This window comes from Tasmannia lanceolata, unplaced genomic scaffold, assembly GCF_043159265.1.
Source record: "Tasmannia lanceolata isolate RefF3 unplaced genomic scaffold, GAP_Taslan_0.1 ptg000018l, whole genome shotgun sequence".
Classification (NCBI taxonomy): domain Eukaryota; kingdom Viridiplantae; phylum Streptophyta; class Magnoliopsida; order Canellales; family Winteraceae; genus Tasmannia; species Tasmannia lanceolata.
Genome location: NW_027518695.1, coordinates 20,585,486 through 20,603,729, shown reverse-complemented (window position 1 = coordinate 20,603,729; position 18,244 = coordinate 20,585,486). Strand labels below are relative to the sequence as shown.

At 38.7% G+C, this 18,244-nt stretch overlaps 2 protein-coding genes across 2 annotated transcripts; one reads left to right on the top strand and one right to left on the bottom strand.

Annotated features, from left to right (window-relative positions):
• Positions 1-4,933: 4,933 nt before the first annotated feature.
• LOC143851143 (Phototropic-responsive NPH3 family protein) lies at positions 4,934-8,219 on the top strand. The gene is made up of 4 exons (XM_077360477.1): positions 4,934-5,506; positions 5,598-5,667; positions 5,747-6,898; positions 7,266-8,219. Exons 1-4 carry the CDS (start codon positions 5,379-5,381, stop codon positions 7,971-7,973), a joined length of 2,058 nt encoding a protein of 685 aa, XP_077216592.1. The 5' UTR covers positions 4,934-5,378; the 3' UTR covers positions 7,974-8,219.
• A 4,435-nt stretch (positions 8,220-12,654) lies between these two features.
• LOC143851476 (thymidine kinase a-like) lies at positions 12,655-18,038 on the bottom strand. The gene is made up of 4 exons (XM_077360933.1): positions 17,421-18,038; positions 17,042-17,186; positions 13,315-13,436; positions 12,655-13,185 (listed from the first exon to the last, which is right to left on the bottom strand). The coding sequence occupies exons 1-4, from the start codon at positions 17,771-17,773 to the stop codon at positions 12,909-12,911; spliced, it is 897 nt and encodes a 298-aa protein (XP_077217048.1). The 5' UTR covers positions 17,774-18,038; the 3' UTR covers positions 12,655-12,908.
• Between the last annotated feature and the right edge of the window lie 206 nt (positions 18,039-18,244).

Here is an 18,244-nt window from a genome sequence, read left to right as displayed (position 1 = left end):
AATTTGATTGAGAATCATGTATCAACTTCGACTTCGATTCCACCAAGTGACAACCAACTTTCAATCCCATCTCTCCGAGACCAAATCAGCACAACACACACAACTTTCTCTACTCACCCTTTCTACACCTTTCCTGTCTCTATAGCTCCATACAATGACTACCAGCCTGGCCACCTCATCTTCCTTTTTGCACCTTCTTCACGCATCAGCAGAACAACCTCACAGAAATATTAAAACCTCCAAAACCATGTCATTGGTGTTGAATTAGGTGTTTAGAAACCTATATTGAATAGATTGAAGCCAACCTCATTGGAATCAATATCAATTGAGGTCCTCAAACGAATAGGAGGAATGGATCATTTTTTTGAATGGGTTTTTTGTTATTAGTTACTATTTTCCAATTGTTTAATTTTTTTTTCGGCGATCAAACTTTGTGGGTGTCCTGGTCCTTGTATGTCTTTCTTTTCATTTTAATGCAATCACCATTCTAAAAAGAAAATGAAGAAAGGAAGTAAAAGAGGTTGGTTCCCTTCTATTTAGATTGGGAACTTTGGAAGGGATTATATGCATGTATCATGTTGTTAGAGTGCAAGTTGTTGGCCTTTGTCGAATTTTTAGAATTTCGCTAGAGAGATGACTTTGTTGCTCGAGTGTACAACACAGTGTTTTAAAACGCATATGTGGGCCACGGCCAAAGTAAAACCTAGTCGACTCAGCATGGCGGCCAAGGTAAAAAGGAGTCGACTCGATGATTCGATAATGATGTAGGGGTGTTTTGAAACTACTGTACAATGATCTCTGTTATGCTATTAACTAGGACATGATTGACAGCTCAATCAACAAGGTTTGTTATCTGCATTATCCCAAGCAGATCAGACTTGCTCTTGAAGGTTCTATGTGACGAGTAGGATTCTGAGTTCCATCTCACCTAAAATCCAACATATTACACATGGTTTTGTGAAGCTTACTCGTACACAGAACTGAGTTTTTCTTTTCTGAGTGGCCTCTTCATACCATGCTTCCTGACTTGTAAATGCATGAGAACTTTGTGTGCATTTGGAGATACCATTATGAACATTTACTCCCGTTTTATGTTGAAAGAAACAAAGCCCAAGTGAGGGAAACCAGGACGCATGTTACAGAAGAAGTGGCCTACCCTCTTTGGCAGTAAATTAAGATGGGTGTAAGAAATTTGTGATAACATCTGTTAACGCAGATGTCATTTTTTACTTGAATTTTGGGTGCCTCGTCGTCAAAATCTCTTGTTTGGTTGTTATTAGAGGAATGAAATCTCTGAAGACTAATAGGGCTGTCTCTTGGTTGTGTCCTCTCTATCTATTAATGTGGCATGCCAGCAAACTCCCTATAAAATCCAAGAAAAAATGTGGCGTTTTGCTTTGATTTTTTTGGGGATTTATGGTTTTTTTCTCCTCTTTCTTTTCTCTCCATGTTGATGACATCCCTACCACTACTCTACGAGGTTGACTACCAAACACTACTTACCCCTATTCTACGAGGTAACTAGAGTGGGGAAGTTTCTTTGTAGGTCTCATGACTTTATGAATGACAGTAGGTGTACTTTACCATAGAGGTGGCTTCTTAGTGGATTATTTGTCTTGTGAGCAGATCTGTTTTTTCTATCACTTGAAACAACAAAATCCTAGTTATTTCTTGCTCTTTTGTGACAAAAGAATTAGGGGTGCAACTCGGGTTGGGTCAGGTTGAGGCCAACCCGATCCGAGGAACCATTTTCTCAACCCGACCCCGACCTGACCCGATTTCCAAATCGGGTTGGGTTGGATCGGGTCAACCCGACCTGAAAATTAAACACATTAAACGAGCAAAAATAAAAAAGTGCGAAGGGTGATTTCACCCCCTTTAACAGTTTCTGTGATAATGGCTCACTGTTCCAGGATAAATTCACCCTCCTTTAGGCTTTAAGCCTTTAACGTTGAGTCTATTTTATTATTTTAAAAATGCAAGTCGGGTCGGGTTCCCAACACCCCTACCCGAATTCAAATCGGGTTGAGTTTTTCCAACCCGGATTTCATAAAACCCAACCCGACCCGGCAAAAAAATCTGGTTCAACCTGTCGAGTTCGGGTTCAACCCGACCCAAGTTGCACCCTAAAAAGAATCATATATTCATGCCCTAGTCCCCAGGATTGGCTTCAAAGATCCTTTTGGAAATACAGCGACTAACACCTTGATAGTTAAGTCAAGCAATTGTGTTCTTACATGAGATGAGGCCTTGTTTGTTTTGGGGGTTTTTATTTTTTTTTTGAAAATTAACGATTATATTGGATGAAACAAGAAAGTCGGTACAGAAGACAAGACGTCCCACAGAATGAGAATGTCGGTACATGCAAGAAAGAAGGGGGAAAAAATCCCTACTATAAGGGTATTCTAAAATGCAGAGGGAATCACGATCTACGCCCTCCTTTTGGGTTTTGAGACCGGATTGAGATTAAAAACTGATTATTGGACTCAAATTCAGGAGTTTCCAGTCTAGGGAACTAGGGGCTAATCTGAATCTATTTTCCCCATTTAGGCCATGTTCTTTTAATATTATTACAACCGATTGTGAGTGCCAAACCTATTATTGGACTCAAATTTCAACTTGAAATTTGAGTCCAATAATAGGTTTGGCACTCACAATCTGTTGTCATAATCTTAAGGCCATGTACGTTTAAGATTATGACAACTGATTGTGAGTGCAAAATGATTATTGGACTTAAAATTATGTTTAACTTTGAGTCCAATAATCGGTTTGACACTCACAATCGTTTGTCATATTCTTAAAAGAGCAGAGCCCGTTCATTTTGGATTTTGAGAACTTATTGCAAGTCCAAAATGGATTAACAATAAGTTTTTGGACTCAGATGGGTTCTCAAAAGGCAGAGTTTTTATATGATGCCCGACCGTGAAAATCACAAGGGCAGGTGAGGGTAGGGTGTCAAAACCACCCTGCCCCTTGATTTTTGATCTATTGACACCCTGCAAAATATAAGGTAACGGCCGGGCATCATATAAATTCTCCAAAATGCAAAACAAACCGGGCTTAAATGGGCAAAATATAAGGTAACTACTCAAGTCATGCTCTCATTTTCCGATTCTCGGAGTGGGCAAAGTGTGCGGAACAGAATTGACTTAAACAACTTCTCTCCACTTTGCAAATTCTGCATTTTTTTCACCGCTCGATAGGCTGGTAAGACTACCGAATGCATTCATTGAGTCGAAAAAGAGATAGATTGATTTGAAGAACATGACCTAAAGCACATCAAATCCTTAGTACAGATGATGTGAACTCCGCATTGACTGCCTACTACTCGACTCGGAAAGAAGACTCACTCACTCTGCTTTCATCCTGATGACAAAGTGGTCGAGAAACCATTAATCTTCTTAATTTGATATCTTACTAGTCCAACTGTGGGCTTCTCTGGCATCCAGTTTCCATAACATGGCCACCCACATGGCATCAACATGATCTGAACCGTTCATCTATGGTTCCTAAAACTCTCACTCATCTTATGATCCATCAAAGGCTTCAACAGCACCCCTCCCCAGGCTGTTGGCAGCTTGCTAGGCATTGCAACAACCAAAGAAGATAAAGTTCAAGGGAGGGTGGCCAATATCAGGAAAAAGAGGGGGTGAATTGAATATACATTTCTTCTTTAAACTGTAACTGTTTTTCTTTATTTTTCTGAAATTCCCATCATAAACAACCCAGCAAAAGTATATATTACTCCAAAATGCGAATGTCTAAAATCCGGGATCTGAAGTTGAAGAAATAGCCACTAGATCCAAAAAAAAACAATACAAAATTCGGATTTAAAAACACTTATAGAGTACAAAATTTCCTTCAGTCAAATAAAAATTCCCACCCTAGTTATTTTAAGTATTGCACCTTTAAAGAATGTATTGCTTGAGTTTGAAGGCTTGAAGCTGTCAACGCATAAGAAGGATTTGATGTTAATAACCCTTTTTATCTTGTTTTTCTCCCAAATTCCAATAAAGTGAATCCAACCCAGTGCAACTCGGACCGGATTAGGTCTGGGTTGAGGCCAACGCTAGCCCAACCCAAGGACCCAAAAGCTCAACCCTAACCCTAGCCAACCCGATCATTGGGTCAAGGAGGGTCAACCCTAACCCAATCTGTCTAATCCGATTTTCCAAATTGGTCCTGGTTGGATTGAATTGGGTTCGGGTTCACCCTGAATAAAACTAGATAAAGATACAAAAAAAAATCCAATAATCCTAATAACTTAAAATTGCGATAAAATTAGGGGAACAAAATCGGGTTTGGATCTGGTCGGGTCAGGTTGCCCAAGCCCTCCTCACCCAAATCAAACCCGAAATCAAATCGGGTTGACTTTTCCTGACCCTACCCAACCTAACCCGAGGAAATGCGAACCCAACCCAACCCGAGCAAAAACGGGTTAAATCCGTCAGGGTCGAGCCCGGCCCAACTTGCCCTCCTTCAAGTGGATTGCAAAACAAAAAAGGCAATGATATTGGCACTACTATGTTTTAATAACTGCACAAACTCAGCTTGTCTTTTCTTTTTTAATTGGCATCCGAGGTTTTTTGGGAACTGTAATAACCTTTGACAGCTTTTTAATAATAAAATGCAATATCAGTTAGTGCAATTATAAAAACATGTTATTGCCGATATCAGTAACCAAAGAAAATGACCAATCAATAAAATAATCTATTCGATTAAAGTAAGATTGTTGTTGGGAGCAAGCAAACAGACCCCAACTACCCAAAAACACCCGAATTTTCAGAAGCCGTGCCGTCTCGGGAGTTATATAATGCATGTGAAGAGGCACGACAAGAGAGAGAAAAAAAGTACAAATCTTCATCCCCAATTCATCTTCTGTCCTTTTCATTCTATTCTCTCTTTTCCCATGGATTCTCCACTCTCTTCCTTTCTTTCAAAAATACACATTTCTCCCATTTTTCTAATCTCTTTTTGCTCAACTAGAGCACCATTTTTCAACTTCTCAATCTCCAAGAACCACCTTCTCAGCCTTAAAATTTGGTCTCAAGCCCCCCACCACTCGTGTACACTCATTTTTACTCTTTTCCTCATCTGGGTTCTTTACCAAATGTTTGACTTTGACTTCATGGTTGATGAGTGATATAACTGATAACCTACCTCCTTTTTCGTGGACTTCTTTTTCTTGTTCTGGATTCTAGAAGCTTTAATAGTAATCTTACTTAAATTCTTGAAATGGGCTCTAAAGCATTTGGTTGGTGTATTTATGTCTAGATTGCAGTAAGTAAATAGTACTGAACAAAGGTTGTGAACTTTGAAGCTTCTCAGATTGGGGTTGATCATTGCATTGAAGTTTTTGAATAATGGATTCTGTTTGAATGCTTATGAGCTCTGATAATCAAGTGGGAGTAATGAATTCTTCAAGCCCCAATTCCAGCTCTTTGGTTCTGAGTCCTTTCTCATGCCAAACAGTTGGGGAGTTGCTGAGAAAAAAGATAGTTTCATGGTATGGCTTTTGCTTGAATGTTACCTCACTTTCCTTCTATGTGTGCATTCCTTCATTTTGAGTGACTAGTTTTCCTTTTCTTGTCTATCAGGAGCCAAGAGACTTGTTTGCCTGTCTCAGTTCGCGTACTAGTCGAAGATAAAAATTTTGATCTGCATAAGGTATGGAGAATTCAATTAAAAAGCTTACTTGAATTGTATTTTTCCTGTAATATGTTATCCATATTCTGTTTTTTGGCAGCATCCATTGATTTCAAAGAGTGGATACTTCAAAAGGGCATTGACTGACTCACTTGAATGCAAACTGCCCGATAAATTTCCGGGAGGATCAGAAGTTTTTGAGATGGTTGCCCTGTTTATGTATGGATCTTTCCTATCTATCGATCCATTTAATGTTGCGGCTCTCCGATGTGCATCAGAATTTCTTGAGATGACAGAAGAATACACCTCTGGTAACCTTCGGGAGCGGTCTGATTTATACCTGAACCAAATTGTTCTACAAAGTTGGGACGATACGCTGATCGTTCTTCAGAAGTGCCAAACATTGCTTCCATGGGCCGAAGAACTTCTGATAGTGAGCCGCTGCATCGAGTCACTTGCTTTTATGGCTTGTATGGAAATTCTAGACCCCGAACAGCGAAGAGATCAACCTGTTATTACCTCACATGCATTATCAGGGAGACCTTGGAGTTGTGAACTTGTGAAGGAAATTGCTGGTCAGTATCTTTGGATCAAAGATCTGATAGCATTGCCCTTCGGATTCTTTGAAAGGATAATTGGGTCATTGAGAAGACAAGGAATGAAGGAGAAATATGTGAGCCCCATGATCATATTCTATGCTACTAAATGGGTATTGTCTAAGAAGATCCATCAGTTTTGGGAGAGCACAGATGATAATAATGAAATCCCAGACGCAATTAGCAAGGTCTCAGAAATTCTGCAAGGTGTAATCCGATTGCTCCCTGTCGGAGAGAAGTCTAGTAAAGTAATCCCAGTTGGATTTTACTTTGCATTGCTCTCGAGATCTCTGAGTCTCGGTTTAAGTGACGAGAGTAAGATGAAGTTACAAGATCAGGTCGCATCTCTGTTACACTTGGCCTGTGTTGATGATTTTCTCCTTCCTCAAAGTGAAACAGAGCCCATTGCATCTAGTGTGGAGTTAGCAACAATGGAGAGAATAGTTTCAGTCCGTTTCTCACCTAAATCAGAGACTTGTCGTGCCCCTTCAAGCACCAACGCTGTTGTTGCACAACTATGGGATGTCTACCTGTCTCGAATTGCGGTTGCTCCTAAGATTGGACCAAGAAAATTCATGGATCTCATTGAAATCATTCCAATATCAGATCGAATGACACACGATCATCTTTACAGAGCACTGAACAACTTCCTAATGGTAAGGTTTCTATTAACTTCACCTTCTCCAACCAATCAGATTGTACAATTCAAATTGGTTCAGAAAAAAAATTCTGAATTTTTCGTTCTTGGTGGGTAATCCTGATTTTTTCAGAAACACCCACATATTAAAAAAATTCTGAATTTATGTTCTGGGTGGGCAATCCTGATTTTTCAGAAAAACCCATATGAAAATCTGAATTTTCTGTTCTTGGTGGGCAATCCTGATTTTATCAGAAACGCCCACATATAAAAAAAATCTGAATTTTCTGTTCTTGGTGGCTAATCCTGATTTTTTTTTCAGAAACACCCATATATATAAAAATCTGAATTTTCTGTTCTTGGTGATTAATCATGATTTTTTTCAGAAACACCCACAAATATCTAATGAAGAGAAAACATCTGTCTGCAAATACCTCAACTGCCAGAAGCTATCACAGGAAACATGCATCGAGGCCGTTCAAAACGAGTTAATGCCATTGCGCTTGATAGTCCAAGCACTGTTTGTTCAACAGTTGAATACACATCAAGCTTTTAAAGACTGCTCAGATTCTTTCAGATACATGCAATCCTGCGAATTGTCAGGAAGCCTTTCGAGCTCAACATACAAGATCCCCAAAAGCCAGCCCTTGGGAGAGAGCCCATATATACAAACAGATGAAGAAGAGCCAGTTCGTAGGCATTTGGGTTTCTTGCTCCAAAAAGATCTTACTATGCAGAGGCCAGAATTTACTAAAGAGGAGTATGAGTCAACAAGTTTCAGGATTCAGAGCCTTGAACAAGAACTAATGTCATTGAAGCTAAGCCTCCAACGGCAGGACATCTCAAAAGAATCAAAGCAGACCCCTACAAAAACACACAGTTTTAGAATGTTCAATGTCGATGGAAGAGCAGTGAGGAAGAAGGGGAAGTCACTTTGCCAAGTTAGTAGTTGCATTGGTTCTGTGAATTGGGCTTCTCAAAGGAAGTATGCTAAAAGGCTACTGAACATCTTCCGAACAATGACATTGCTCGGAAGAGGCAAATCTAAGAGAAAACAAGTTGCTTCAGGCTTTTCGGATGGCCTAAATCCTTGAAGTAGAATCCAACATATGCATGAGATGTAGGATTTTTGAACCAGTAAATATGGAATATAAGGTTTATTGATGCAGCTGGATTGAACTTTTTTTTTCCCAATTCCCTCTGATACAGAGCAAATTTGTATACATAGTCATGCATACACGTTAGCATTTTAGGCACAGATGCACACACAAGAAACATATGCATGAATTTGTAAACACTAATAATGAAATTAATCAGAGTTATCTAATATCAAGGTCTCTCATTAGAAAACATGTGTTCCAAATTAATTTATCAATATTTAACCATTTAAAATCATTTGGTATTTTTCAATTATGACACATTAACACATAGATATATGCTGTACGGCTGGGGCTCTAATAATTAATATTGATGCTGGCTGCATTTTATGTAAGGTATTAGAGAATATTAATTATCAGATAAATATTATCCATCTCCCTACCCCTAGCCATGTAGCACTTCATTCGTCCAACTCTTTGTAGTTGCCCTGCCTACGCTTTGGTGCACCAGGTTTCATACCTATTTGTCTGGCAACAACAAAAAAACCCGACAACCTCCTACTACCACTTCCAAGCAGGAGTCTGGTACTGTTTTCCTGCCTGCATATGCTATTGGTGCCACTCCTGGTGTCACACCAAAGCCCAAGGCTGTTACGACCATGACAACGAATTCTATTTAAGAGATTGAAGAATGTTTCTTATGTACCTACCTACAATATGTACTTGGATACAACATGCACTTTGGACACTATTATTGTTCACCCGTATGTACTTTGAACAACGATTCCTAAGAAGGTACTCTCTTATATCTTATATCACTGGTTTTTTGAATTAAATATTAGAAATAAGAGAGTAATAATTAATAGCATAGGAACAATGCTAATTCCGGATCTGAGCTGTAAGACATAAGAAACTATAAATTTATAGAGCATTAATTATTACAGCCCCAACTGTATTAAGAAAACTGTATAATTAGAAAAAAAATGGTGGCCACATTTGTAGGTCAAATTAAATAAATCAATTTGAATACCATATCTATGGATATTACTTCAGCAAATTAGAAGATTTGATTCTGACAATTTATGCTCTAAGCCATAACCTACACGTGCATCCAAAAATCCAAGTTTTCCATTTCATTACAGAAAATACTTCTAGTGAATGAAAGTACACAGTAGTGTTATTCTTAGAGTTATAATTTTCTTAGGTCAAAGGACTGATATAATTTTTAACAATGAGATAAAAAAAAAACTCGTCATTGGTAGTGCAATCATGATGGCTGGGGATTGAGACAGGGGGATCCACTTTCACCGTACCTCTTCATTATTCTGGCCGAGGCTTTCAGTGCATTATTATCAAAGGCGGAAAGGTGTGGTTTTATAACTGGCCTCAAACCGTCTGAGAATTCATCCACGGTATCTCATCTGCAATTTGTGGATGATATGGTTATACTTATAGAGAATTGCACATCGCAAGTGGTGAATGTTAAGGTGGTTGTGTCAGCGGAGGTCACTGCTTTCGTGCGGATTCTGGGATGGGATGTTGTGAAGTATCACTCCCAATCCGATACTTGGGATTACCATTCGGTTTCGGAATTCCAAATGAAAAGTTATGAGATCCTGTTATCGAGCGAATAGAGAGAAAGCTGGCGACGTGGAAGAGGAGGTCTTTATCTCCGGGTGGGACAATCACACTCATCAAAGCAGCACTAGCAAACATGCCCGTCTATTATATGCCTCTATTCAAGATACCGGTGAAGGTAGCTCAGTGGATAGAGAAGCTTCAACAGGATTTCCAATGGGAAGGCAAAGAGAGTGGCAAAAAATTAAAGCATTTGATGAAGGGAGATGATATGTTCACCCCCTCTGCAGTACTAAATCGCCCCCCTTATAACGTGAACAGTGGGCAAATTTAACACTTTTTAACGTCAAATCACGTTAAAAGGGGGGCGAATGTGTACTGCATGGGGTGAAAATATCATCACCCTTGATGAAATGGGAAAAAGTCTGTAAAGCTAAATTGAACGGCGGGCTTGAGATAGGGAACATTCGGCTGAGGAACAAATCATCACTAGGCAAATGGCTTTGGCACTTCAGGGTGGAAAAGGAAGCCCTATGGCATTCTTTAATTGTCGAAAAATATGGAGCAGGCTGCGGGGAATGGAAGTCCAGAACTCCTTCATCAAGATCAGATTTAGAGTGGGGAAGGGAGTGTCGGTTCATTTGACTTATGGCTGGGAAATAATCCTCTTGTTGTTCAATATACGGCGATACACCGGTTGGTCTTGGAGCCGGATTCAAGGGTGGCGAATTATCTGGTAAGAGACAATGGGGATGGAAGAGTCTTTTGGGACATATGGCTCAGAAGAAATCTAAAGGACGAAGAGATGGAACAGTTCGGTTCGCTTATGCAAACCTTGGAATCTCAGTATATTTCAAGGAATGCAAAGAACAACTGGATATGGATGCCGAATCCTGAAGGAGGGTCATTTGTGCAGTCGTTTTTCCGGAAAATGTACGAAGGAAATGGTAGAAAGTCCAGTTGGGCACGACTATGGTGTACTGCAGTCCACTCGGCTTTCATATGGACCATGGTTCACAGGAGTATTAACAAGGGGGATAGACTCAAGAAGAGGGGATTCCAGCTTGCCAGTTGGTGTGTGTTGTGTTGTAAGTCTGAAGAAACAATCAATCACTTATTTTTACACTGCCAATACGCAAATCGGATGTGGATGGATATCCTAAAATTTGTTGGGATGTCCTAGGTATTCCAAAAAAGAATCATCAGCGTTGTATTGAATTGGAATGGGGCCTTCTCCGGATGCATTGGTCAATCCATGTGGAAAGCCATCCCTTATGCAGTCACGTAGCATCTATGGGTGGAACGAAACAATAGAATCTTCAACGATAAAGAGTGGATCCAGCAATATATAACACTAGATATTAAGATATCTATCATCTCGTGGGGCTGGGCAAGAGGGGGGATTCCATATTCAGTGGGAATGATCTTACGTCATTGGAATACAGTAGTAGGAGAGAAGAAATGTCATCACAAAATATCACCTCCATTGGAAGGGTTCTTCAAACTTAATTTTGATGGCAGCTCATTAGGAAGTCCATGACGGGCCGGAATTGGGGGTGTCATTCGTGATCACAGTGGAAATATTGTTGTCTTTTATTCTGGCCCCGCGGGTATTTGTGACGCAAATGAAGAGGAGACCACAGCCTTGTTATTTGGGTTAGGTTACGATGGTTCGTGTCACATAACTTAGGGCCCCTGATTGTGGAAGGAGATTCAACAAATGTGATCGCATGGGCGGCAAATCGAACCTGCGGTCCTTGGCGCCTGGCGCATAGGATTGATGAAATTCGTGATTTGGTGGAATCCATCAGACCCCAACTCACCCACAAGCGGAGATCTGCGACTGTCTTGGCAGACGGCCTGGCAAAGGCACCGCGAATCAGGATGAGATAATGGTTGAGGAAGGAGCCCCAGTGGGGGATAATGTGTAAATAGAACATAATGTTCTGTGGGTTGACATTGTAGCTAGCTTCTGTATCTTTTTCTTTTAATAAAATTTTGTTAATTTCTCAAAAAAAAAAATAAAGAAGTGCAATCATGGTTTATTCTTACTGAGCTCGTCAATGTACAAAAGTACCCACATTCATATTTGAATTCAGAGAAACTCTTTATTGATCGAGAATCATCACCATCACCCAGTATGTGACACAGACATATAAGTGAGTTGTCCTCACTCTCCCCTAGGTATGATACTCAACTAATCACAGAATCAATTCTCAAAATGTTATCTATACATTTGTTTGGAAGAGATAGATCTAACATGCTAAAATCCCATCAAAATAAATCAAGTGCTCTCAACCCAACAAATGATCAACAAAAGAGATACCCAACACTAATTAGATCCTAGCCCTATACGGAGAAATCTACAAATATTATGAATTTCAGTAGTAAAGCCTTTTTCTAGCATTTCATGCATGTAATGAACATTTTGTAAGATTTTTTCATTAATAATTTCAGTAGGATTCATAGATCACTACCAATCAATGCCAATGGAAACAAGAAGATGAATGCATCAAGATGACCAGGTCAAGACAAATTGGGGGTTGAAGCATTGAACAGATAGGCAACCATAATAGGCCAAGTCTTATGCCGAACAAATTTCTCATTCGAGATGTTCATAGAATTCATGGCTTGTGATGGCTGACATGGTTCATGGACCAAATCACCATAGTCCGTTCATTTTATGAACGTATAGGGTATGTTTGGAAACCATGGAAAAATATTCCATGAAATATTTGTGGGGCCAATTGTGAGAGATGGACAGGAGAGAGAGAGGGTGGGTGTGAAGGGAGCATAAAAAGCACCAAAAAAACAGTGGGGGAAACTCAGTGTCAAGTAGGGTACTTTTTACTGTTTTTATGGATTTGTAATGTTTTCTCCACTCTTGCCCTCTCAAGTCTCCCTCTCCCTCATCTACCAAATATTCTATAGAATAATTTTTCATGATTGCCAAACATGCCCATAAAGAAGAGGTAATATGATACTTGCTTTTTTTTTTAAAAGAAAAATAATGGTATCAAAGCACATGTTAGGTCCAAAAATTTGGTGATTGAAAAAGTCCATCTATTGGGCCCTACATCGACTGTGTTGTACAAGATGGTTCATTACTCATTATGTTCCTTAGCATAAGCAATTAAGCAGCCACACTGGTAAAACAAGCTGTTACATTTCAAACACTGTAGGTAAAATCCAGTAAAACTGCAACCTTAATATAAATATACACACATAAAGAGGGATAAAACAACCATCCTTGAACAGGAAACAGCAAATGGTTCTCTACCAGTAGATCATACAGACTTGAAACCAATGAGTTCAACCTAATAAACGAAGCGATAGAAGCCTCAATAGAACATACTAACTTGAAACTGGAATTGTTTCAAGCGCCAAGTCACACGGAACCTTTCGAGATTCCAAGACATTCCTTGCAGCCTCAATGACAACTTGCCCATTCACATAATGCTGTCGACAAACTGGCATGTAAACGTCGGCCCCACCAATAACTTCTGTCTGGGTCTCCTCTGTCTTCCTTAACGTAAAGAAGGCACGCTTACCACAGAGTTCACAGCGAGCTGTTAACTTTGTAACAGAATCAGCTAGAGGTATAATGTCGAGCACTGAACCAAAGTTCCTTCTGCAAACAGAAGTTCGGGTTACTTGTCAAAAGAATGGCGATAAATTCTGAATTAAAATAATGATATAAGAGACATTATAGATTCTGCTAGGAGGGTATATTTGGATGGAAATATGATTGGAACAATACCGCAAGTAGTCACCATCAAGGCCTGCAACAATTACAGTCTTTCCATCATGATCAGCAGCCTTAGAGCAGAAATCGTAAAGGTCTTCAAAAAATTGAGCTTCGTCAATCCCAATCACATCCAGCTGTCAAAATGTGGTGTAACGAGATGAATATGTAAATATAAAACTAAGGACACTTAACACAAGGAAACTTAATATGCAAATTCAACTAAATAGTTGTCAATGTAAATTTGCCAGATCTTCAATGAAATAGTCTCACATATTTCTTATGTGTGTTGCAACAGAATACAGTGCTCAAAGGTTAGAAGCCAAGAGAGAGGAGGCATAAGAAAGATTAAAGCAGAATATAAATTAGTTTTAAATGGATTCAGGGATGGGAGAAGAAGGGGAAGAACATTTCAATGGCAGGATACCGCTTCCAATGTTCAGAGCATTAGCCCCCGTGTATCAAATCAGCAAACATCTGTTTCTATATTGCCATGTTTATAATTAGCATATTAGAAACTTAGAGATACAAAAGAAAATATCATGATACTTATTCTGGAGGGTATGAGACATTGGTATGTCAAGTTGCCAATTTGATGCAACAAAACAAAACTTAATTACAGCCACTGCATTTTAAGGTGTAAAGAAGGATCATTCTTTTAGCGTCATAGCAATTTTATTTATATTCTTTCAATGCCCTATGTTGATTCTCCATTCATCACATATCTTTATTTTAGTTAGTTTATAACTGAATGCTAATTTATCATTTTCATTCATTAGTAGCCCATCAAAGGCATTCAGTATTTGCTTTCTGTTTCATAGTGTTTTCTGTGTGTGTGTGTCAATGTGAGCATGCAAGACTTTCAAAATCTAAGTTTAAGAGTTATTCGAACTCGTTAAAAGAAAATATGAACAGAAAAAAAAATAAGCAGCAAGTTCAAAGTTCAAAAATTGGGTGAACTTGATCACTTTGGCTCAGTTGCATATTTTATCTTAAAATTGGTTCACGAAAAAACTATGGAGAAAATAATGCTAAAATGATGCACAAAAAGATACATAAAGGGATTGCCTAAGTTGCACAAGCAATTACACATCATTTATTCTTTTTATCATCTTTATTTTTCTGACTCAGCTGAGTCATCTTGGCTTGCCTGTGGTGATTTATAATTAGTGCTGACGTTCAAACAATTACATTTGTGCTGCTAACTCCAAACATGGAACTGGAAGCAGCCCCCCCCCAAAGCAATATTTAAAAAAAAAAAAAAAACCATCCACCTCACAAGTTTCATTCTTTTAACAATAAAAATAGAATGACTCAATGACCTAAAGTGACACAAAGCGAAACAAAGTCTTTAGAATGAAAAAAAGGACAAGATAAGATGGTTAGGCTGCAATACCTAACGGACTCCTAGTTGTCATTTTCATTTCATCCCTTGCAAGCTTTGCATAACTCATTACATAGTTACCAAGTTGGGAAACAAATTAGGGAAGTGGAACATTAAAAAAAGCAGAAAACGTAGGGAAAAAATATAAGGAAAAACAAGGAACAGAGAAGCGACAGAAAATTATATGAGAAATCATTGAGAAACATCTTAAGAAACACGCTAGAAACATTTTAGAAATGATATAGAAACATCAGAGAAAACACATGAAATTCAAGGGAAACACGAGAGAAATATATGAGAGAAATGAACCTAAAGTATATCTATGCTTTAGAGCAATAGACATGAGATTATATGCAACAAGATGTACCAGATGTCATGTGCAAGATAAGGCAACTTCTAAAACCCTAAGTCCACACATTTTCCAACATATTGAAGCTTGTTGAAGCCTCATTGATGGCTTTTGCGGACTCTTTTCAAAGATTAACATCAACAACCTGGATCAAAGCATCAACAAACCCTATTCAAGATCGCTGAGTTCTCCTTCAGGTAGCTATAGGACGAACTGCCACCTATAGGAGGTCAATGGAATGAAGATTCAAAATCCTAATTTGGGGGATATTTGCATTTTGAGGTGTTTAGTATATTTTTTTGGTCCTTTTTGTGAATGATTTAGCTCTTTCTTCCAACATACAATAGAAGTATAGAACTATGTTCTAAAGTATATCTATGCACAAATTGTGCAGATCTAGTACTTTCTTTTTCTCCACTTGTCTTCTTCTTGGGGTTTCTTCTTTTAAATTAGTGGCTTTTTTCCAAACAATTGTCTTTCTTGTTAAATAGACATATATCTACATTTTCCATAAGATTTATGGTTAGATCTGTGCAACATTTGTTATAGATATTTTCTTTCAGTCTTTGGAATTTTATTTTATTTTTCTTTCATTGTGAAAACTAAGATAAAGAAACTTCTCCAGAATTCTAAGACGTGTCAGACAATGTTCTGGACAGAGCTACATTTTTTCACCACCTCTTTTCTGTATTCCTTGTGTCTATTCTAGGTCATGCTATTGATATAGACAATTGAGATAATAATCAGAGCCTGGTGGTTCTCCAACTTGCTAATTTGGACAATCAGGAAAACAAGATGTGGGGCAATCTGCATAAATTCTTGTAAATTGTTGTTTAAGGAGACCATGACTCCTAATCTCAGTCTCCTACTTCTTCTAGCCAGTCTCTTGCTCCCACAAGATATTCAATAGGCTCCTAGCAAATGGGATCTACCTGTTCAAAATATTAGATGGAATTTTGTTAAATGAAATGACATGTAGTGTCTAGAAGAAGCTTTACTCCATAGTGTGAGTAATGTTTAACTGCATTCGGTCAAGTGAAGCATATATTGTGTAGCTACTCATGAGATAAACCACAAATATAGTTGAAAGTGGTGTTATCATCAAAATGAGGAAAGGTGAGCTTAAGTTCAACTCTGATGGGGCATCTAAGGCAAACCCTTGCATGTTTAGTGGTGGGGGAGTTTTGAGAAACCATAATTGCAAAGTAGTTTTCACTTTTTCTCGCTATTATAATAGTGATAGTAACATACAGGCAGAAGTTAGAAGCATGCTAGATGGCAAAGTATGCCCCCCTCTTGGAATTATTTTTCACATTAATAAAATCAAGGTGCCGGCCCGGATTCCTAGATAACTTCCACATTTTAAAAAAAGTGGTGTTATCAACTTCTTCAGCCTGATAATTCCCAAAAAAAAAAAAAAAATTCAACTTCTTTAGCAAGAAATATCACTAAGAAATACCAACAGATCAACTGGGAATCAATTGGGATGCCTTTGTACATCCGACAATGTCACCGGCACAAAGGTTTCTCAAAATGAGCCAAAGGAATCACATTAACAGAGTAAGATAAATGATGACAACAAGAAACCTTATAAGCGCCACCAAATCAACTGACTACTCTCACATTTTTGACAAGAAGCAGAAGGGATTTGTTTGAGGTCCATATCAATCTCTTTGTAAACACCTTCGGGAGATAAATTTAAGTTACTTCCATAGAAAATAAAGTACTATGTACAGTGAATGGAAGCAAATATATGCTAAGCTAAGCATTGTAATATCTATCATATGAATAATTTTGTGGAAATAAATTCCAGGTCAATTAGAGATACAAATTAAACATAAATCTGGTGGGCATCCAGCAAACCCCAGTTACTGGCCGAAAAAACTCAAGCTAAATCAATCTGTAGCATGAAGCAACGTTAATTAAGTACAAAATCACAACACTTCTAAAATCCTAGATCACTCAAACTCATTGAGACAGACATATTTCAATCCTTCTCTTTTACATACCTTTTCATACTCATCAGCTCCGATTTTTGTTTTAAACATTGAGAGATCCGGCAAAGCCCAGCATCGCATTTTTTCACCATCGTGTGTAACAATCGAATCTGAGTCGTATCTTATATCCTTGTTCGATTTTAATACCGCAACTCTTCTGTAAAGCCAAGATTTCATTCTCATGATTAAAAAAGAAACAAAAAGAAAAACAGGACAAATTCAAGTAGGTAACAATTAGGATTTGGGTTCCTCCAGACAAAAAAAAAAGCAAGAAATTACCCAAAAATGAGAATTGAACTATGTTTTTTATAATTAAAAAACAGGACAAATTCAAGAATATAATAATTAGGATATGGGTTCCTCCACTACATAAAAAGTAACAATTTTTTACCTTCCATTGACGCTTTCGGATTGGATCCAACGGAGAAGGGCGGTGGTTTTCCCAGCAAACATGGGGCCAATGATGACATGGATCTCGCCAGAAGATGATCGGGGTTCCATCGTTGGATCAAGACCGTCGATTAGGGTTGAGGGAGATAATGAGATGGGTTTATGAGAAGAGAAGGGTTTTGTAAGGTGGATAAAATTAGGGTTTTGGAGAGAAATTGGAGGAGATTTGAAGAGGTGAAGAAATGGGGAGATGGGTTTGGGTTTGGAAATGGGATTAAATTGAAGGGTTTTTGGAAAGGAAGATGGGATTGATGAGAGAGAGAAGAGAGATTTCATCTTGGAAAAAGAGGGCATGAAGGGGTAGGGATTTTATAGGCGTGGTTTGGGTGGGGTTTGAAATTTGAAGGGAGGGATTCAAAGGGGGTTTTTTTTCCCTCTTTTGTGTTTTGACTTTGGAGGGAAAAAACCCTATCCTCTCTTTTAGAGAGAGAGATTTGAATGCTTGCAGAGGAGGGAAGGGAAAGAGGGAGAGTGAATAAGTGAGGTTTGGGGGATTTTGGGGGAAAGAGTGTCCAAACGAGAAAAAGCTTTCAAGGGTTAGGCGCCACCCCACTCCAAAAGGATGACTGAACCCCACCATAAGGGCAAATTAGGGCTGATGGTGGGGAAATCCCCCTCCCCTCGCCGCGGGGAAATATCTAATCCCCATCCCCTCCCCGTCCCTGCCCCAACATCAGCCCCTCTTTAGTCATTGATACACTACTGCTGGGTGTCCCTAATCAAAAGGTACGGATATATCATTTCCCTTACACACTGTTGGGTGTC